Source organism: Martes martes, assembly GCF_963455335.1.
Source record: "Martes martes genome assembly, chromosome: 2".
Lineage (NCBI taxonomy): Eukaryota > Metazoa > Chordata > Mammalia > Carnivora > Mustelidae > Martes > Martes martes.
The window spans coordinates 38357752-38376665 of record NC_137889.1 but is presented as its reverse complement, the minus strand read 5'-3'; the positions used below and the strand labels follow the sequence as shown (position 1 = coordinate 38376665).

At 42.0% G+C, this 18914-nt stretch overlaps 1 protein-coding gene across 2 annotated transcripts; it reads left to right on the top strand.

Moving 5' to 3' along the window:
• Positions 1-738: 738 nt before the first annotated feature.
• Positions 739-16827, top strand: CHRNA6 (cholinergic receptor nicotinic alpha 6 subunit; the record flags this gene model as incomplete). 2 transcript variants are annotated; one of them, XM_080797632.1, is made up of 6 exons in its annotated part: positions 739-817; positions 2698-2837; positions 12213-12257; positions 13372-13481; positions 13573-14551; positions 16696-16827. In XM_080797632.1, 6 exons carry the CDS (start codon positions 739-741, stop codon positions 16825-16827), a joined length of 1485 nt encoding a protein of 494 aa, XP_080653758.1. The 2 variants fall into 2 exon arrangements, with proteins under 2 accessions (XP_080653758.1, XP_080653759.1); XM_080797633.1 differs by lacking the exon at positions 12213-12257.
• Between the last annotated feature and the right edge of the window lie 2087 nt (positions 16828-18914).

Here is an 18914-nt window from a genome sequence, read left to right as displayed (position 1 = left end):
ACAAAGCCAGTCGATGGCAAGGATGTTTCAATAAGCATAGGGCTGTCCAGGTGGCATCCCATGTTCAGTACTCATCCCTCTGGTTCTCAGACACCTCATCTCTGGTCCTGGATGGTGATTGCTGAGCACAGAAAGACAAGATACCAGAAGCCCTGGAGTCAGACGAAACCAGGTGAGTGCTGCTCGAAGCCGCACGTATTAAGACAGGAAAGGAAACTCCTATTTTAGAAGTTTTCTAATAACAAGGCTAAGCCTTGATTAACCAGAGAACTCAGTAAATCAGAACACACTGTCTGGGACCCAGCGCCTGCTTTCCCTGGACTTGGGGCTCAGTCAAAGGGTGCTTCTTCCCCCCATCCCCAAGGATGACTGCCCAGACTGTGCTATGAAAAGCTCTAAGCCTGGCAGTGTTTTCCGTCCTCCCTCGGTCCTGCCTGCTCGGCGTTCTCTCACTGCTTCTCTTCACTGTTCTTGCACGAAAAGAGATCTAGGGTGACAGGGAAGTGATGACTCATCTGACATCTGGTTGAATCCTTTTTATTTGCCCTTTTGTTGGCCTTAGGTTCTGATCCTGGGAACATCCGTGTTGCGTTTGGGAATGTTTTTATTTCACTGAAGACACACGTGGATTGCAGTGGGACTCTGATGATTTAAAGGTCTGATGCGTGTGACTGTCTGATAGCTCTCTGTTTTCCACAATCCTTTGACTAGAAAAAGAAATCAAAGTGTGTTTTAATCATGCTGACCAGCAAGGGACAGGCACCTCTTCCCTTTGGTTTGTGTCTCTGGTTCTGTGTATTCATGCCTTGCTTGAAAGGTAGGTTTTATTTCTGCTTTATCTCATATCCTCTTTTCAGCTACATGCGTTTGCTCTTCTTTTCTAGTTGTGCTTGACGGAGCAGAGATGAGATATTTTATGAGCGAACATGTACAGGGGCTGCAGAGGAAGGACTACAGTTATAACTGCTAATTAATCTATTTCTTACTGGGTAGGTTTAACATGTAACGTGAGGTTTAGGGGCTGGGGTGGGGAGGACGATGAAGCATTGTAAACCATACCTTATTTATTGTCCCACTAAAAATATGGTGATAATAATGATGCAGTTTTCTATCCATCTCTGCTATAGGTATATTCAACTGATTTATTTGTCTTTGTATTTAAATTTTTTTTTTTTAACTGTGATTTGTTAGCTGATACTATGACTCAGTCCACGAACCCTTCCATTTCGAAGGTAATTGTCATTTTTTGGGGAAGCATGTCATAGTACTGTGCTGGAATGAGTCCTAAGAGTAAGATTATTCATTTTAAAAGTTAAGCCTTGGAAATAGCTGCTATTCTGCTAAAGAAAACCATATTTCCACGTGCTGGTGGCTTTGCTGGAGCTTGCTTGCTCTTTAAGACTCATGGAGGCTTCTCTACAGGGTCTCGGGGGGGAGGGGGATGGGTAATGGGGTAATGAAGTGAATTGTTTCTTGTCTGTTTCATGTAGGAATATTTCTACCATTATTGATTATGGTAGCAAGGGTGCTATTTTACATTTAAGTTTGTTCTTTCTTGCTGAAAGCTCAGAGTTTCAGCGTTTCCAACTGCATTTGTCAAACGACTCTCTTTATTTCGTGATACAACAGCTATCCTTTTGTTCATTTTTGCGGAATAAATTTTCAGTCCCTTTAATTTTCTTTCTTTCAGGGTATAAATCCCTCTGGGAAATTTGTAGAACAGTATTTCAGATGTCAAACTTGGCTTCTATAAGGGAAAATATAGAGGGGTATTAATGAAATGGATTATTTCAAATGAAGGCAAGTAACCCAGTTTTAATGCATTCTTGGAAAAATACATACACATTAGACTAGTTAAAATTTAGTGACTAAAATCCTACTATTTAAGAACTAATTTTGAATTCTCTCTTTTTTTTTTTTTTTAAGATTTTTAAAATTTATTTGACAGAGAGAAAACAAGCAGGGGGAATGGGAGAGAGAGAAGCAGGCTCCCCACTGAGCAGGGAGCCCAATGCGAGGCACTCTGGGATCATGACCTGAGCTGAAGGCAGACACTTAATGACTGAGCCACCTAGGCATTCCTAATTTTGAATTCTTTAAAAACTATTTAAATAAGTTTGCCTCAGAGACCTTGCACTTACACAAATCTCCGAAATAATTGAATTCAAAGCTGATTTTAAAAAGGAGTATGGCTTGTTAAGATCTTAAGAAAATCACTAGTTATTTCAGTTTGCTTGGTGGTTTCCCCAGCTAAGCACCTCACTGACTGTAGAAACAGGTAATTGGATCAGCATTTTGACAGGAAAGGGCAGGACTCTTCCTTAATAACCAGATCAGAGAGGTCATGAACTATCCTCAGTGACCGTAAGCAAAAACTGGAGTTCATGCTATCCCTTTACACGTGTGCATTAGACTTTAAAAGTGCTCTTGCCAATATTATTTTATTTGGTATCACACCAGTTCTGGGCATTACTCTTTTCGGCTTCAGGGCCGAGGAGACCAACTGAGGCTCCGAGAGGCAGGGTACAATGGGCACCAGGGGCCGTCTGTGTGGGTGGACAGAACGCAGGGGCAGGAGGGCTCCGTCAGCTTAGACATCCCACTGCCCGTGTCACCTGGTGATGGAAGCTGCCAGCACCCCTCATCTGTGAGCACCCTCTCTGCTGCTCTAACGCGGCCGTCTGCTTGGCCATGCAGGTTCTGCCGCCTGTGCCTCTGAAGAGAGACTCTTCCACAAACTGTTTTCTCATTATAACCAGTTCATCAGGCCTGTAGAAAACGTTTCTGATCCCGTCACGGTGCATTTTGAAGTGGCCATCACACAGCTGGCCAACGTGGTAAGTGCCGCCACTTCACCACCTGTTCCCGGAGGAACCCTGACTCTGCCAGGGGTGGGGGTGGGGCAGCAGAGCAATTCTCGACGTTGTCCCAGTTATTGCATATAGTAAATATAGAAAATTTAAAAATACGAACAAACACACATCTGCATGAACGCTGGGTCTTCAAAGCCCTCCGGTTCGGAAGAAGACCCTTTCCCATTGAAGCTGTAATTACTCATATCAAGGCAGTGTCTTTCCGGAAGTGCTTTTAGAGGGAGTTGATGAAACAAAGAGGGGAAGGGGAGGTTGAAGGGAGAATACAGAGGGAGCTAACTTCACTGTGCATCTATTAAGCACCAGTCACTGTGTCTACACTTAGTCGCTTTCAGCTGCATTTTACAGCTGGAGGGAAGCTCAGGTAAGCAACCTTCTTAAGGTCATACGACTGTAACATGGTCGAACTGAGGTCTTAATCAAGTCCATCCCGACTCCAAAGCTCATGTTCTTTTCACTCCATAGAAAAAGAATGGCTTTAAGTCTTCTACATTATGCAAGAAAGGAAAGAATAAATCACCTTCTTTCATATAGAGTTCCATCCAGCCCTGAAAAAAAACAGATGGGAATTTGGAGTTCTTACTTTAATTTATGGCTCCTGAGTTCAAGGGCAAGTAGGACTGCAGTTCTTTTTGAATAATCTTCATGCCCTAGTTGGCAGGAGGGGAGGTAGCGCACCCTGATATTGCAACATAGAGCAAGGTTCTAGCCCTAAGTCATGGGACGGGGCTGAGCTGGCTTGGACCAAATTCCAGGAATAGGCAGGCTCAGGATGTAGGGGGTGAGGATAAAGCATCTCCAGAGAGACAGCAGTGCACGGTAAAGGGAGCCCCTTTCATCGGTCCCAGCCTATGGATAAGGAGGGAGCCCTCTGTCCTCCTAGACTTCGCCCCTTGGGAAAGAGTGGTGGCTCTCAAGGTTCACTGGGGAAAGACCATAATTACAGTTGTGAAGTCAGGGCCCACGATATTTATCCAGTCCATGCTTCCCGGTGGACGAGGCTGACCCTGGCCTGGTTCTCTGGCTTCTGGCCCAAGTTGGAAGTATGTATATACTGGTATGTATTGGTTTAAAAAAAAGTCACATGTTTTGTTTTGCTTAGATGGACCCACTCATGCCTTTAAAAAATATTTATTTGGTACCTATCCTGATCTTCTTTACCCCCATATAGTGTTGTACTGGTTACTGGCCTCCTACTGGGCTGGGGGCCATAATTTGCTGTGGATTGTTGTAAAGTAAGTTTCACCTAAAGTTAGTCTATTTCACTGCACAGCATCACTTCAAATTCCTGGTTCATATACCCCTTTCAGGACATTGTTCTCAGGATGGTGGGTGGGGACAGAAGAATACAGATTTTGACATTTGCATTTGGCTGCTATCAGAGTTTTAAAAAATAACACAGCCTTAATAAAACAAGTTTAGAAGGTTAACACCAGGTGGCTTCATGGTGTTAGTGACTGTACCACTATGTTCGGTTGCTCAGGTTAGGCACTACACAACATCCAGGGGATGCCAATCACACAGACCATGATAATAGACATCTGTGACTTCCTTGAGGAGTTTTGCTAGAAGTCCTACTAACATCCTTGGCTTCCTATCTCATAGGCAACCTCTAGCTGTGAGGGAGACTTGGGAAATTTATTTTTTCGAGTTGAATTTTATTTACTGAAATAATTATTATAGATTCATATGCATTTGTAAGAAATAATAGAAAGATCCCTTGTGCACTTCACCCAGTTTTCCCAGGGGCAACCACTAATATGTCTTCCATTTCTAAAATTTTGTCATTTTGAGAAAGTTATATAAAATGGAATAATATAGTATGTAATCTTGTGGGATCGGTTTTTGCACTCTGTAATTTTCTGGACACTCATCCCAGTTGTTGATTATATCAATAGTTCATTTCTTCTTGGTACAGAGTAGTATTTCATGGTATTTTTGCACTGAAGTTCATTTTACTTTTCACTGGTTGAAGAACATTTGGGTTGATTCCAGTTTTACTCTATTACACACAAAAGTGCTATGAACTTCTGGGTCTAGGTTTTTGTGTGAATGTAAATCTTTATTTCTCTGGGATAAACCCCCAGGTGTGCAATTACTGGGCCATATGGTAGTTGCATGTTATAGTTTTTTAAGAAACTGCCAAAATGCTTTCCAGAGTGGCTCTATCCTTTTACATTCCTACCAGCAATAATAAGTGATCCAGTTTATCCACATCTTCACCAGTATTTGGGGTTATCACTATTTTTTTATTTTAGCCATTCTAATAGGTATATAATGATATCTCATTGTAGTTTTAATATGCATTTTCCTAATGACTAATGATATAGAACAGTTTTTCATGTGCTTATTTGCCATCTGTATATCCTCTTTGGTGAAATGTTTGTTCATGGTTTTTGCCCATTTTCTAATTGGCTTGATTGATTTTTTTTTTTTAACTGTTCAGTGTTGAGAGTTCTTGCTATATTCTACATACTAATGCTTTGCCAGATAAATGCTTTGCAAATACAGTTGACCTTTGAATAATGCAGGGGTTAGGGACACCAGCCCCTACCATAGTCAAAATTCTTCAAATAGTTTTTGACTTCTCCAAAACCTAACTACTAATAGTCTCCTGTTGACCTAAAGCCTTACTGATTACATAAACACTTGTTTAACACATGTTTTATATGTTAACGTGTGTTATAGTCTGTATTCCTACAATAAAAGAGAAAAAATAAAATGTTTTTTTTTTTTAAAGATTTTATTTATTTATTTGACAGACAGATCACAAGTAGGCAGAAAGGCAGGCAGAGAGAGAAGGGAGGAAGCAGGCTCCCTGCTGAGCAGAGAGCCCGATGCGGGGCTCGATCCCAGGACCCTGGGATTGTGACCTGAGCCGAAGGCAGAGGCTTTAACCCACTGAGCCACCCAGGCGCCCCAAAAATAAAATGTTATTAAATCATAAGGAAGAGAAAATATACTGACAGCACTGTGTCCTAAAAATTCTACATATAAATGGACCTGCACAGTTCAAACCTGTGTATTCAAGAGTCAGCTATATTTTACCCTAGTTTGTAGCTTCTCTTTTCATCTTTTTCATGTGAGCTTTCACTCAAACTTTTCCATTTTGATGAGGTCCAATTTATCAATTTTTCCTTTTATGTTTTTTTGCTTTTGGTGTTAAGCCTAAGTCATTGCCTTATTGCAGGTCCCAGAGATTTTCCTTTTTTTTTTTTCTTAAAGTTTTATTCATGTTTCTCATTCAAGGCTGTGATCCATTTTGAGTTATTTTTTTTAAATTTTGTATAAAATGTGAAGCTTGGTCTTTTTGGTGGGGTGGGGTGGGGTGCTCCAGTATCATCTGTTGAAAAGTCTATCCCTTTCCCCTTTGAGTTGACTGTGCACGTTTGTGAAAAATCAGTTGAGTGTATTTGTTTGGATCTATTGCATGGTCCTCTGTTCCATTCCATTGATCTATGTGACTAACCCTCCACCAGTACCACCCAATCTTGATTACTGTAGCTGTATTGTCTTTTTTTTTAATTTTAAAAGATTTTAATTATTTATTAGAGAGAGAGCAAGGGCAGGGAGAGGGGAAAGGGAGAGGGAGAGTTAGACTCCCCACTGAGCAGGGAGGCTGATGGAGGGCTTGATCCCAGGACCATGAGATCATGACCTGAGCCAATGGTGGACCTTAACCAAATAAGCTCCCCAGGCACTCAGCAAGTCTTAATATTGGCCAGAGTGATTCCTGCCACCTTATTCTCCTTTGTCACAATCATATTAGTTATTCTGGGGTCTAACTCTTAAAATAAGCTGCCTGTATATACAAAAAACCCTGCTGGGATTTTGAAAGGAATCGCATTACATCTATAGATTAATTTGGGGAGAAGTGACATTTTTACTGTTGTTGAGTCTTCCAACCAATGAATGCAAGATAGTTCTCCATTCATTTGGCTCTTTTTTCATAGCATTTCGTAATTTTCAGCAGACAGATCCTGTTTATGCAGCATTATGTGTATATGTAGGTATTTTGTATTATTTGAAGCAATTGAAAATAATGTGCTTTCAATTTTGGTTTCTTCATGTTCATTGTTAGTATATGGAAATTGAATTGATTTTTGTATGTTGAGCTTGTTATCCTGAGATCTTGCTGAACTCACTTCTTAGTTTCAGTATTTTAATAGATTCCGTGGATTTTCATAGATTCTGTGGATTTTCCTATGTAGGCAACCATGTCATAGGCAAATAGAGATAATTTTATTTCTTTCTTTTCAATCTGTCCTTTTCCCCCACTTTTTCTTGCTGTATTGCATTGACTAGAGTTCCCAGTACTGTGTTGAATAAGAGTGGTGAGAGCGGACATCTTTGCCTTGTTCTCAATCTTAAGGAAAATGTATTCAGTCCTTCACCGTTTGATATAATGATAGCTGTAAGCATTTTATAGAGCTTTTCATCAAGTTGAAGAAGTTCTCCTTTATTCCCAGTTTTCAGAGAGTTTTTATCATGTGTTGATGTTGAGCTTTTGTTAAATGCTTTGTTTGCATCAATTGATATGGTTACATATCAATTTTCTTCTTTACCTTGTTGATATGGTAAATTATATTGATTGATTTTTGAATGTTGAACCATTCTTACATCTCATTAGTCATGATGTATAACTTTTTATATATTGTTGGATTCAGTTTTCTACTACTTTATTGATGAGTTCACGACAGATATTGATCTATAATTCTCTTTTTTTGTGCTGTCTTTGGGTTTTGTGTCAGGATAATACTTCATAAAAAATATTTGGAATTGTTCCATATTCTTCTATGTTCTGGAAGAGATTGTATAAAATTGATAATACTTCTTTACATAGTTGGTAGAATTCTCAAGGGGAACTTACTACATCTAGAGACTTCTTTTCCAGGAGTTTTTAACTATAAATCCAATTTTTAAAAATGGCTATAGGCTATTCAGACTGTCAACTTCATCTTCTTTGAATTCAGGTAATTTGTGGCTCTTGAGGTTTTAATCCACTTCTTTTAAATTTTTGAATGTATGATAAAGTTGTTTATAATATTGTCTATTCTTTTTAATGGTTACAGGATCTTTTTAATGTTCCTATTTCATTTCTGATGTTGGTGAGTTGTGTCCTTGTTTTTATTTATGCCAATCATGTTACAGGGTCATCAATTTTGTTGTTTATTTTCTCCATAGAATCAGCTTTTGTTTCACTGATTTTTCTTTATTGTTTTCCTTTTCAATTTTATTGATTTCTACTCTTTTTAAAAAATTTATTATTTTTTATTTAAGTAATCTCTACATCCAATGTGGGGCTCAAACTCACAACTTCCAAGATCTCAAGAGTTGCATGCTCCAAAGACTGAGCCAGCCAGGTGCCCCATAATTTCTATCCTTATCTTTATTTTTCCTTCCTTAAGCTTGCTTTGGGTTCATTTTGTGCTTTTCCCCCCTAATTTCTTGAAGTAAAAGCTTGGATTATTCATTTGAGAGCTTTCTTTATTTATAATATAAGTATATAATGTTATAATTTTATTTTCAGCACTGTTTTTAAGCTATGTCCTTCATGTTCTGATATGTTGTATTTTCATTTTCATTTGGTTCTATGTATTTTTTAAAATCTCCTTTGAGGGACACCTGGGTGGCTCAGTCAGTTAAGCATCTGACTCTTGATTTTGGTTCAAGTCATAATTTCAGGGTTGTAAGATCAAATGCTGCATGGGGCTCTGTGCTCAGTGCAGAGTCTGCTTGGAACTCTCTTTCTTCCTCTCCCTCTGCCCTTCCCCCTGCTCGTGTGCATGGACGTGTTCTCTCTCTCTCTTAAATAAGCAAATAACTAAAATCTCTTAAAAAATCTCCTTTGAGACATCCTCTTTGACCTATGGATTATTTAGAAGAGTATTGGTTAGTTCCTGTGGGTTTAGAGATTTTCTTGTTGTCTTTTGTTATTGATTTCTAGTTTGATTCCATTATGGTCAAAAACACACTGTACATTTTCAATTCTTTTAAATTTTATGAAGTTTATTTTATGGCCCATGATAAAAATATGGTTTATTATCTTGGTTAATAGTCCATGCATGCTTGAAAAATGTGGGTATTCTGCTGTTTGGAGTAAGTGGTCTATATGTGTCAGTCAGAGGCTGTTGATTGATTATGTTCTTCAGATCTCTGTTTTTGCTGATTTTCTGTCTAGTGGTTCTATTGGTTGCTGAGGGAGGTGGTGTTGAAGTCTTCAACTATAATGGGGGTTTGTTCCTTCTTTCAGCTTTATCGATTTTTGTTTCATGTAATTGAAGATTATTGTTTTGGTGTGTATACAGTTAGGATCATTATGTCTTCCTGGTGAATTGACCCTTCTAGCATTATATAATGTCCCTCTTTGTCTATAGTAATTGTTTTTTTCCGAAGTCTACTTTGTTGGATATTAATGTAGCCATTCCTATAGAAGCCACCTGTTCTCAGGTGGGGTACCAGAAGTCCCTGTGGACCATACATTGTTGTCCTTGAGCGATGGTGAGCTCTAGGGGTGGCTCTGTGATGTGGTACAGCCAGGCTGCCCAACCACCAATTCCCTTCTCAGACTCTCTAAGTCTCTTGCTGCTCTACCCAGAAGTGTTTTTTCTGCCCTACAGAATGACTCTGGCCACAAAGTTTTCTGGGTGGATGATCTTTCAGTGTAAGAGCACATCTGCTGTCCCCCCATAGCAATTCAAGACAAAGCCCCTGTCTAGTGTTTTGATGGGTGCCCATACCTGAAATGACTAACTTAAAGGCCTTCAAAGTGTAGTCCACCTGGCCTTTCTCATCTCATTCTCTGGTGCTCCAAAAGCTACTCAATTTGAAATTGTAACTCTAATCCTTTGAGGCAGGCTGGGTGTCAACTAATTTATTTTCCCAAGTAGGAGATACAGGGCAATGGTCCCAGGAATGTGGACTGGTACTGTGAGTCTCTGGCCTCCTCCAGCTGGGCTGACTGATGGCAGTGCCCATGACCATTGGTGTGGTTTGGAGTTGTCAGAACAAGTTCTGATCCATAAAGTTGGCTGACACCCCTGACGATGTCCACACCACATGGAGCCTCACCAGTTTGTGGATGTGTTGGGGGGAGAAGGGGATATTGTGAGGATGATACTGCCAACAGATGTGAATGATCTGAACACAGTGTACTAGTTTACAGTATACACTAGTTCTATCAACACAGTATACTAGTGTACAGTGAAGACGCAGTCCTTGGAAGATGCTTATGACATGTACCACTGAGACCTTTCTAGACTTCATAGTTAGTCCACTCCTGATTGGAAGCCAATGGATTTATTGACATGGCTCTGCTGGAATCTATAGGGCACAACATGACCTTTTCATAAGCAGAAGGCACTAGCCTTAGGCTTGGGTAATTATAAAGTCATGGACTGCTTGGCCAAAGGATAAGTATAGCCTTTTTTTGGTTTGTTTGTTTGGTTGGTTGGTTTTGTTTTTTTGTTTTTTGTTTTTGCTTTTCCTGGCTAGTAGGAAACCATAAATGTAACTCCTTTCTTGACCTTTTAAAACCCTGGGGCTTACCATGACTTGATACAAACCCATCTGAAGAAGGAAACTTGTCAGGGGCGGTAGTGAACTAGAGAGCAGCTCAGTGAAAAAGAGCAGATTGGGCCCTGAGTCCTGGCCACAGCTCTGTCAAACACAGTTGAATTCATTTACTCTGAGGGTGTCCATGTATCTTGTAAAGCAAGGTTTGTAAGTTGTTTTTATTTTTTTTTTAAGATTTTATTTATTTGAGAGAGAGAAAGAGTGAGAGAGAGCTCAAACAATGTTGACTTTGAGAGAATATGTGGCTTAAAACTGTCTTTCAAATCTGATTTAAGTCTCACCTCTTTTGTGAAACCTTTCTTTTTTTTTTTTTTAAGATTTTATTAATTTATTTAAGAGAGAGCAGGAGCAGGGGGAGAAGCAGAAGGAGAGGGAGAAGCAGACTCCCTTCTGAGCAGGCAGCACTGGACATGGGGCTCCATCCCAATCCCAGGACTCCAGGATCATGACCTGAGCTAAGGCAGCTGCTTAACTGACTGAGCCACCCAAGCGCCCCTTGTGAAGCCTTTCTGATCTCTGCAGCTTGTAAAGATTTATGATTCCATGAAAGGAGGAAGAGAAGGGCAGTGGGAGGGGAGGGAAATTACTGCAGATGGTGATAAGTATCAGAACCTTGTTCATTGTTTTTACTATCTTCATCCCCAGTCCTTGAAAACCTCCCAACCTCAACTATGCTCAGCACTCTCTAGGCTCTGAGTCCTGAGCCCAATTGTCCCTTGAAATGTCAGCCTCAGCTCACCGTGGAGTTTTCCACCTGGGACTACCCCTCTGCTGCAACACACCCCAATTCTTTTCCAAGCCATGCTGATTGCTTCAATCATTCATTGTTCAAATATTTATTGAGTACCTACTATGTGCTCTATAAATGCTAGGACTGCAGCAGTAAATAGGATGGAAAAATTCCTTACCTTCATGTGTCTAAATGGTTAATTGGGGAGACAAAAACATCAATAACAGTTATAAATCCCATGAAGAAAAATAGAGAGGGATGGACACATACTTACACACATATGCACACACATCTGTTTTAGACAGCATGGTCAAAGAAGGCTTCTCTGAGGAGATAGTTTAAGCTGGTAACTAAATGGCCTAAAGAGAGTCATGGAGCCATCTGAAAGAAAACATTTCAGGCCAATATCCCAAATATAATGTGTTCATAAGCAGCTAACAGCCTCCAGTGGGAAAACTGCAGAAAACATATCCAGAACTTTCATCAACCTTACAACACAACAGCTTGGAAGCTATTGGGTGTTCCCAGTGGCCCACGGTGCATTCCCCAAACTTACCAACTGGGGCACTTGGGTGGCTCAGTTGGCTAAGCTTCTGCTTTTGACAGAAGTCATGATCCCGGGTTCCTGGGATTGGGATAGAACCCGAAGTCAGCCTCCCTGCTCAGAAGGGGGTCTCCTTCTCCCTCTCCCTCTGCCCCTCTCCCCTGTTCATGCTCTTTCTCACACTCTTTCAAATAAATAAATAAAATCTTAAAAAAAAAAAAAGAAAAAAGTTTTCATGGAAGAGGTGAGACTTAAATCAGATTTGAAAGACAGTTTTAAGCCACATTTTCTCTCAAAGTCAGCAGGGTTGGAACCATGTGAAAATATATTTCTGGTTGTATTTTATAAGTTGCTTTTTTAGTCCTTTTTGTCTTCCTCCATTAGTATGAATAACTCAGATTTGGCTCTCCTTTGTTGTAATTCTTGTTCTAAGATCCATCTGTATTAGCAAGTACATTTAAGGCTAAAAAATACTGTTTCTTTTTCCCAGGATGAAGTCAACCAGATCATGGAAACCAATCTGTGGCTACGTCACGTATGTGTCCTTCTCTTAGATGTGTCTTACTTATGCACCAGCCCAACAATGTCTAGTGGATAAACTCTGCTAGCATTCCCTCTTTCCATCTCCAGCTTATAACAGAGCATAAAATATTATCTGTCACCAAAGCCTAAAGTTCAGCTCTGGTCACAGCTGCTTGATGTAAACTTCACAGGTGCAGAAACATAGTGATAAAGTTCTCCGGGACGTAGAGACTTCTCCCTTCTGGTTTCTGCCCTCAGGTATCCTATTTCTATCTGTAACTTGAGCCCCAGAGTCAGTTGCTTGCCCACTCTTTGGTCCTGCTGCGCCAGGCCTAGGGAAGTCAGGAACTGGGTATGAGAACACGTGGGTTAGATTCCCACCAGCTGGTTTTATCAGTTATATCATCTCATGCTTCCCTCTTGTCTTAATCTCTTACACAGACTTTGTAACAAGTTCATCATTGTACACTTGAACTATCTTTTTAATATTAGAAACGAGTTGCTACTCCAGTGTGACTATAGTCTATGGAACATACAAGTTGAGTTTTTAAACTTGGCCAGCTAACTAATAATCAATAGTTAATTATCTAAGTTATATTTGCCAAAATCAGCTCAGCTATGTAGCCCTCCATTCCACGTGGATTTACCCTCTCAACTTTTGATAGAAACCAATGTATTCTTGGGCGCCTGGATGGCTCAGTTGGTTAAATGTCTGCCTTTGGCTCAGGTCATAATTCCAGGGTTGTGGGATGGAGTTCACACGGCTCCGTGCTCAGTGGGGAGTCTGCTTCTCCCTCGGCCCCTCCCCCTGTTTGTTCTCTTCTTCTCAATCTCTCTCTCACAAAAAAAAAAGAAAGAAAAAAAAGAAAGAAAGAAAAGGAAAAAAGAAAAACCAATGTACTCTTTATTTATTTTTAAAAATAGGTTCCATGCTCTGTGTGGCTTGACCTCATGACCGTGAGATCAAGAGTTGCATGCTTTACCTACTGAGCCAGCCAAGTGCCCTCCAATGTACCCTTTAAATTAGAACATACGTCTCCCCCCAAAACCATGCTAAAACAATATAGAATTAACATTGGAAGAAACTTACTGAGAACTTTTTATTCAATTGACTTCTATGCCTTTAGATCTGGAATGATTATAAATTGCGCTGGAACCCAGTGGAATATGATGGCATCGAGACTCTACGTGTTCCTGCGGATAAGATCTGGAAGCCTGACATTGTTCTCTACAACAAGTATGGGCTTCTGGCAGAAGTAGTCTCTTTCCAAAGTTGCCTTCGGTACAGCAAAGGGGGTGTTACTAATGGTGTCTGGTTTACGTTGCAGTGCTGTTGGCGATTTTCAAGTTGAAGGCAAGACAAAAGCTCTCCTTAAATACGATGGCATGATAACCTGGACCCCACCAGCTATTTTCAAGAGTTCCTGTCCTATGGATATCACTTTTTTCCCTTTTGATCATCAAAATTGTTCCCTGAAATTTGGTTCCTGGACATATGACAAAGCAGAAATTGATCTCCTAATCATTGGATCTAAAGTGGATATGAATGATTTTTGGGAAAACAGTGAATGGGAAATTGTTGATGCTTCTGGCTACAAGCACGACATAAAATACAACTGTTGTGAGGAGATATACACAGATATAACCTATTCTTTTTACATTAGAAGATTGCCAATGTTTTATACCATTAATTTGATCATCCCCTGTCTCTTTATTTCATTTCTAACTGTGCTGGTCTTTTACCTTCCTTCTGATTGTGGTGAAAAGGTGACACTTTGTATTTCAGTTCTGCTTTCTCTGACTGTGTTCTTGCTCGTAATCACAGAAACCATCCCGTCCACGTCTCTCGTGATCCCACTGGTGGGTGAGTACCTGCTGTTCACCATGATCTTTGTCACCCTGTCCATTGCGGTGACTGTGTTCGTGTTGAACATACATTTTCGCACCCCAACAACACATACCATGCCCAAGTGGGTGAAGACGGTTTTCCTCCAGCTGTTACCCCAGATCCTGATGATGAGGAGACCTCTGGACAAGAAGAGGGAGACAAGTTCTGATAAAAACTCCAAAGGCATTTCCAGTAGGTCCACCAAAGTCAACTTTGACCATTGCAGAGAGACCAAACTTCCTACGGCATGTTGCCACTGTCCGAAGTCAAGTGAGCTTGCCACCAGCAAGAGAAGATTAAGCCATCAGCCTTTACAATGGATGGCTGAGAGTTTAGAGCCCTCACCTGATGTCGAAGATGTAATTAATTGTGTTCAGTTCATAGCAGAAAACATGAAGAACCAAAATGAAACAAAGGAGGTAGGTACATAGCCCCTTTAGCCTGTCCACCTGCAGCAGGCTTAGAGGCATTTTATAGATCAGCAATGTGTGAGTTCTCTTTCCAAGAGGGTCAGGAGCATTACTCTAAGACCAAGTGGTTATTATGCAGTTATGGGTGAAGTAAACCACAGCCTCATTGCAAACCTCTACCTCCAGAAATGGTAACTCCACTGAAATCTGGTTAAAGTAAACATTCAGGACAAACTTGGTTAATGAAAGTTTTTCTTTTTCTTTTTCTCCTTTTTTAAAAAAGATTTTATTTATATATTTGATAGAGAGCATGAGAGCAGGGAGGGTCAGAGAGAGAAGCAGGCTCCCCACCAAGCAGGGAGCCTGAAGCTGGCCTCGATCCCAGGACTCCAGGATCATGACCCGAGCCAAAGGCAGTTGCTCAACCACCTCCAGGTGCCCAATGAAAGTGCTTCTTAAAAACAGTGGCAAGAGGGCACCTCGGTGGCTCAGTTAGTTAAGCGACTGCCTTCGGCTCAGGTCATGATCCCGGAATGCCAGGATCGAGTCCCGCATCGGGCTCCCAGTTCCACGAGGAGTCTGCTTCTCCCCTGTCATTCTCTCTCTCACTCTCTCTCAAATAAATAAATAAAATCTTAAAACAACAACAACAGTGGCGGAGGGAAGGGTGAATGGGGAGATCTGCTCACAGATCAGCCTGCAGTCTGAGAGTGCTGGAAGAGGGGAGTGAGTCCTCTGCAATTCCAGCCCCACTGATTTCTACTGTAGAGTGATTTAGGTGCAGATTGAATGAGCCTCAGGGATATTTTTAGCAGCAACATATTCTGCTTTTGTTGCCCAGAATCTAACTATAGCAGCAAGGACCTCCCCCATGCTCCAAAGCGAGAGCTCAAGAAAATCATGCCAGTTTCCCACATCATCAGGATGACCAGCTGAGGGCATCTGAAAACCTGTGCCAGGCGTCTGGGTTTGACCTCATACTGCAGCCGCCGGCATCTGCATCTCCTAGTTAAAGGACAGCTGGAGACCTGAAGTCTGTCCATCCCGTTGGTGCAGGGGAGGGTACTGTGACTGCGGGTCACAAAGCAGAGGGTGGGGGATGCATCCTGGGACAGGTGAGCCCAGAACTGTACTCTCATGGTGACACCTTCATAACATGGAGGGAGGACTTGTTGATTTAAACACCACCAGGTAGGGCTGTCAAGACACAACCCGAGACCTAGGTCTCAGGCATAAGCTGGAGGCGTAATAAATTGGAGGTCAGAAACTGGAATGTTACAGGATTTTTTCCCCCTGTCAGTGCCCGAAGTTCTTGGTCATGCCACTCCGAAGAAGGAAGAGGTAGACCAGACAGAGTGGTGGGCAGCAAAGCAAGGTTTATTGAAGGATAGAAAACTGATAGCACAAAGATCCCAAGGAGTGAGGGGACGCCAGAGGGTTGCCCCTGGAGTTTCTAAGTCTAGGGTTTGTATGGGCTTGTTGGTGGGCTGTTTTATCTGATGAGCCCTCCCTGCGCCTGTCACCCAATCAGGCTTCTGTCATAGGGGAAAGAATGGAGGGCTCCTCCCAGAGTGGTGTAAAGTCCTTTTAATAGTGGTTTCCTCTTAGGGCAGTCGGAGGTTGGGGAGAGGCACAGGCCGGGGCTGTTCCGTGCCTGCCTTCAACTACCCTTCATCAGAAAGACATGAGAAATGCAATGAACTCTCCACAGCAACATGACTTGCGGGCTGGAGGGCTGCCCATGCCTGAGAAGTGAGCCTTCCTTCATTCCTCATGTCCTGCACTCCCTGCCTCCAACCCATTTCCCAGATTTGCCAACGACTCAGAATATTCAGTGGTGCCAGTGGCAAAGGTTGAGCTATCTCGGGAGTGCTTTTTTTGCAGGAAAAGTCTTTTGTGCCCCATGCAGTCCTGCTCACTCTGTTACCATCAGCATGAGGCATGGAAGGGTTTGCATACCCACGCTCTTCGGACAAAAGTTCTGTGAACTCTATAGGCAACATGGCTTAGCCAGGATAAAACCAATATTTGCTTTAAAAATTGCCAGGGAAGTTTTCTTTGAAAAAGAAGCAGTTTATTTATGAGACAAAGTGCATTTCCTAAGGTTTCCATATATATTTTTTAATTGTTTCAACTTTTTGTTTGCCTTTCAGGTAGAAGATGACTGGAAATACGTAGCCATGGTGGTGGACAGGGTCTTTCTTTGGGTATTTATAATTGTCTGTGTGTTTGGAACCGCGGGGCTCTTTCTACAGCCGCTGCTGGGGAACACGGGAAAGTCTTAAGGATGTATTTTCCTTTTAGCTTTTGAAACTTACAGATGCTGTATTTGTTCCATGCTCCCGACCATCAGGAAAGGGATGTAAAGGTTTCCGTCCAAGTCCCCCATTTACTGAAGCTGATGGCTAGATGGAGAAAGAGGACTTTATTGCAAATCAGGAGGCTAAATGCCCTCCTTTGTAGCACGGGGGAGTGCCTAAAGATGTTTTATAATCCTGGAGCCCAGAGTTGGCAGCATCCACAGGCTTCTCTTTTCTGGATACGTCTGACTTCCAGGAGCATGAAAGACCATGAAATCAACCATGTAATCAACATCAAACCACACTGGAACGGAGTACTCTTGTACCTCCAGTTTCCACCGCTTATCATCCAGACATGGAGCTCCAGCTTGTGCCTTGCGGGCTCCTGTAGCGCTGGGGAACTATTACACGCTTGCTTCCTTAGGCATGCCTCTGGGATGTACTCAGACATGTCAACATTATTTGATATGTTAATAAGCAAAAAGTAATAGGTCATCAGGGTCTATCCCAGCAGGCTGCATTAATTAGCCTTCATCGGGCAAGAAACTTGAGTGGTAACCCGGCATTGTGCTAGACATGGCGAGGGCCACCATTCCGAAGTGCTTGCAGCTTTTTCAGAAAAGTCATAAACACAGAGATCTCTAGGACCAGGCAGTGCATGGGGAATGTGCCCAGAGCAGCCAGAGTGGGGGAGCATGACGTGTTGTGGCCGCACAAACGTGAAGGACCTTCCGCTGGGGGTTGAAGATGTGGCTGTTCTTGTCCGCTGTTTCTGTTTGTTAGTTGTAGCTAAGACTCCAAATAAAGTTATTTCTTCTGTAAGAAATTGTGTTCTGGTACCTTTCGGAGCAATACCACCTCTGAGAGGGACACTTTGGGATTTCTGTTTCATTCCACTCTAATTTATCTTCACGTTTGTTGTATAAATATTATTGTAGTAAAAAATGTATTTCAAAGCAGAAAAAAATAAATCTACCTAACAAAAGAATTCATTTTGTTCTTGCCTTTCCCCATCTTGTCCTTGTGGGTGCACGCACACAATTTTACACTTCACTTTTACCTTTCAATTTTGTATTTTGCTATTTTCTCAAAACATGTCAGCAGTATTTCTCTGTGATGTTACAGAGGCTTGAATGGAGGGTGTCCCTACCGGTCGGGGACGGTGGTGCGGGTGGGGAGAGAATACACGGGAGGCAGAACAAAGGAGATTGAAGTTTATTGACTACACCGCAAGCGAGCAGCGGGCAGGACAGCGAGGGAGAGACGGTCTGCCATCAGGTGGTGGTGAGGGGCTATAGGTATAGGGCGGAATGAGGGAGGCATGGGAATGAATGGAATTTTCCCTTTTTTGGTAACCGTGCCTGGGTCTAAGTAGCCCATTGGTCAACTAGGGCCTATGGCTGTTTCGGGGCGGGTTGCTTCCAGAGCTTGCCTACGCTCAGCCCCAAGGTCACTGTGGGCCCTTGTTCCTTGCTCAAGTTTCCATTGCTCAAGCCCGCTGCCTTCCAGCAGCCTCTACACCGATGTATACTTTTTATGATTGCATATTCCCCATTGTGTTGCTACACCAGAACTGTTATCTCATGCTCTTTCTTCCTTGTCTAGCTCATCTGGGGGCCTCAGGCATTCTGTGGCACACCAGGCAGAGGCTGTGAACTTGAATTGCTCTGTTTTCAAGTATTCTGACCGCCTCTCCTATTTGCGATCATATCTAGATTTTATCTATCTTACAATGGTTTGGTTTACTTGATACTTTTTTTTTTTTAAACTAGTAAGCTAAATTGATACTTAATATCATTATTTACAAAGTTTTGTTTAGTTTTAAAAGGATTTTATGTATTTATTTGAGAGAGAGAGACAGAGTATCAGCAGGGGAAGGGGCAGAGGGACAAACGGACTCCCCACTGGGCACAGAGCCCAACGCAGCACAGCACAGAGCCCTGAGCTCGATCCCGCTGTTGCAGGATTTTTTCCTCCTTCAGTGGCCACAGTTCTTGGTCATGCCGCTTGGAAGAATGGAGAGAGATAGACCAGACAGAGTGGTGGGCAGCAAAGCAAGGTTTACTGAGAAA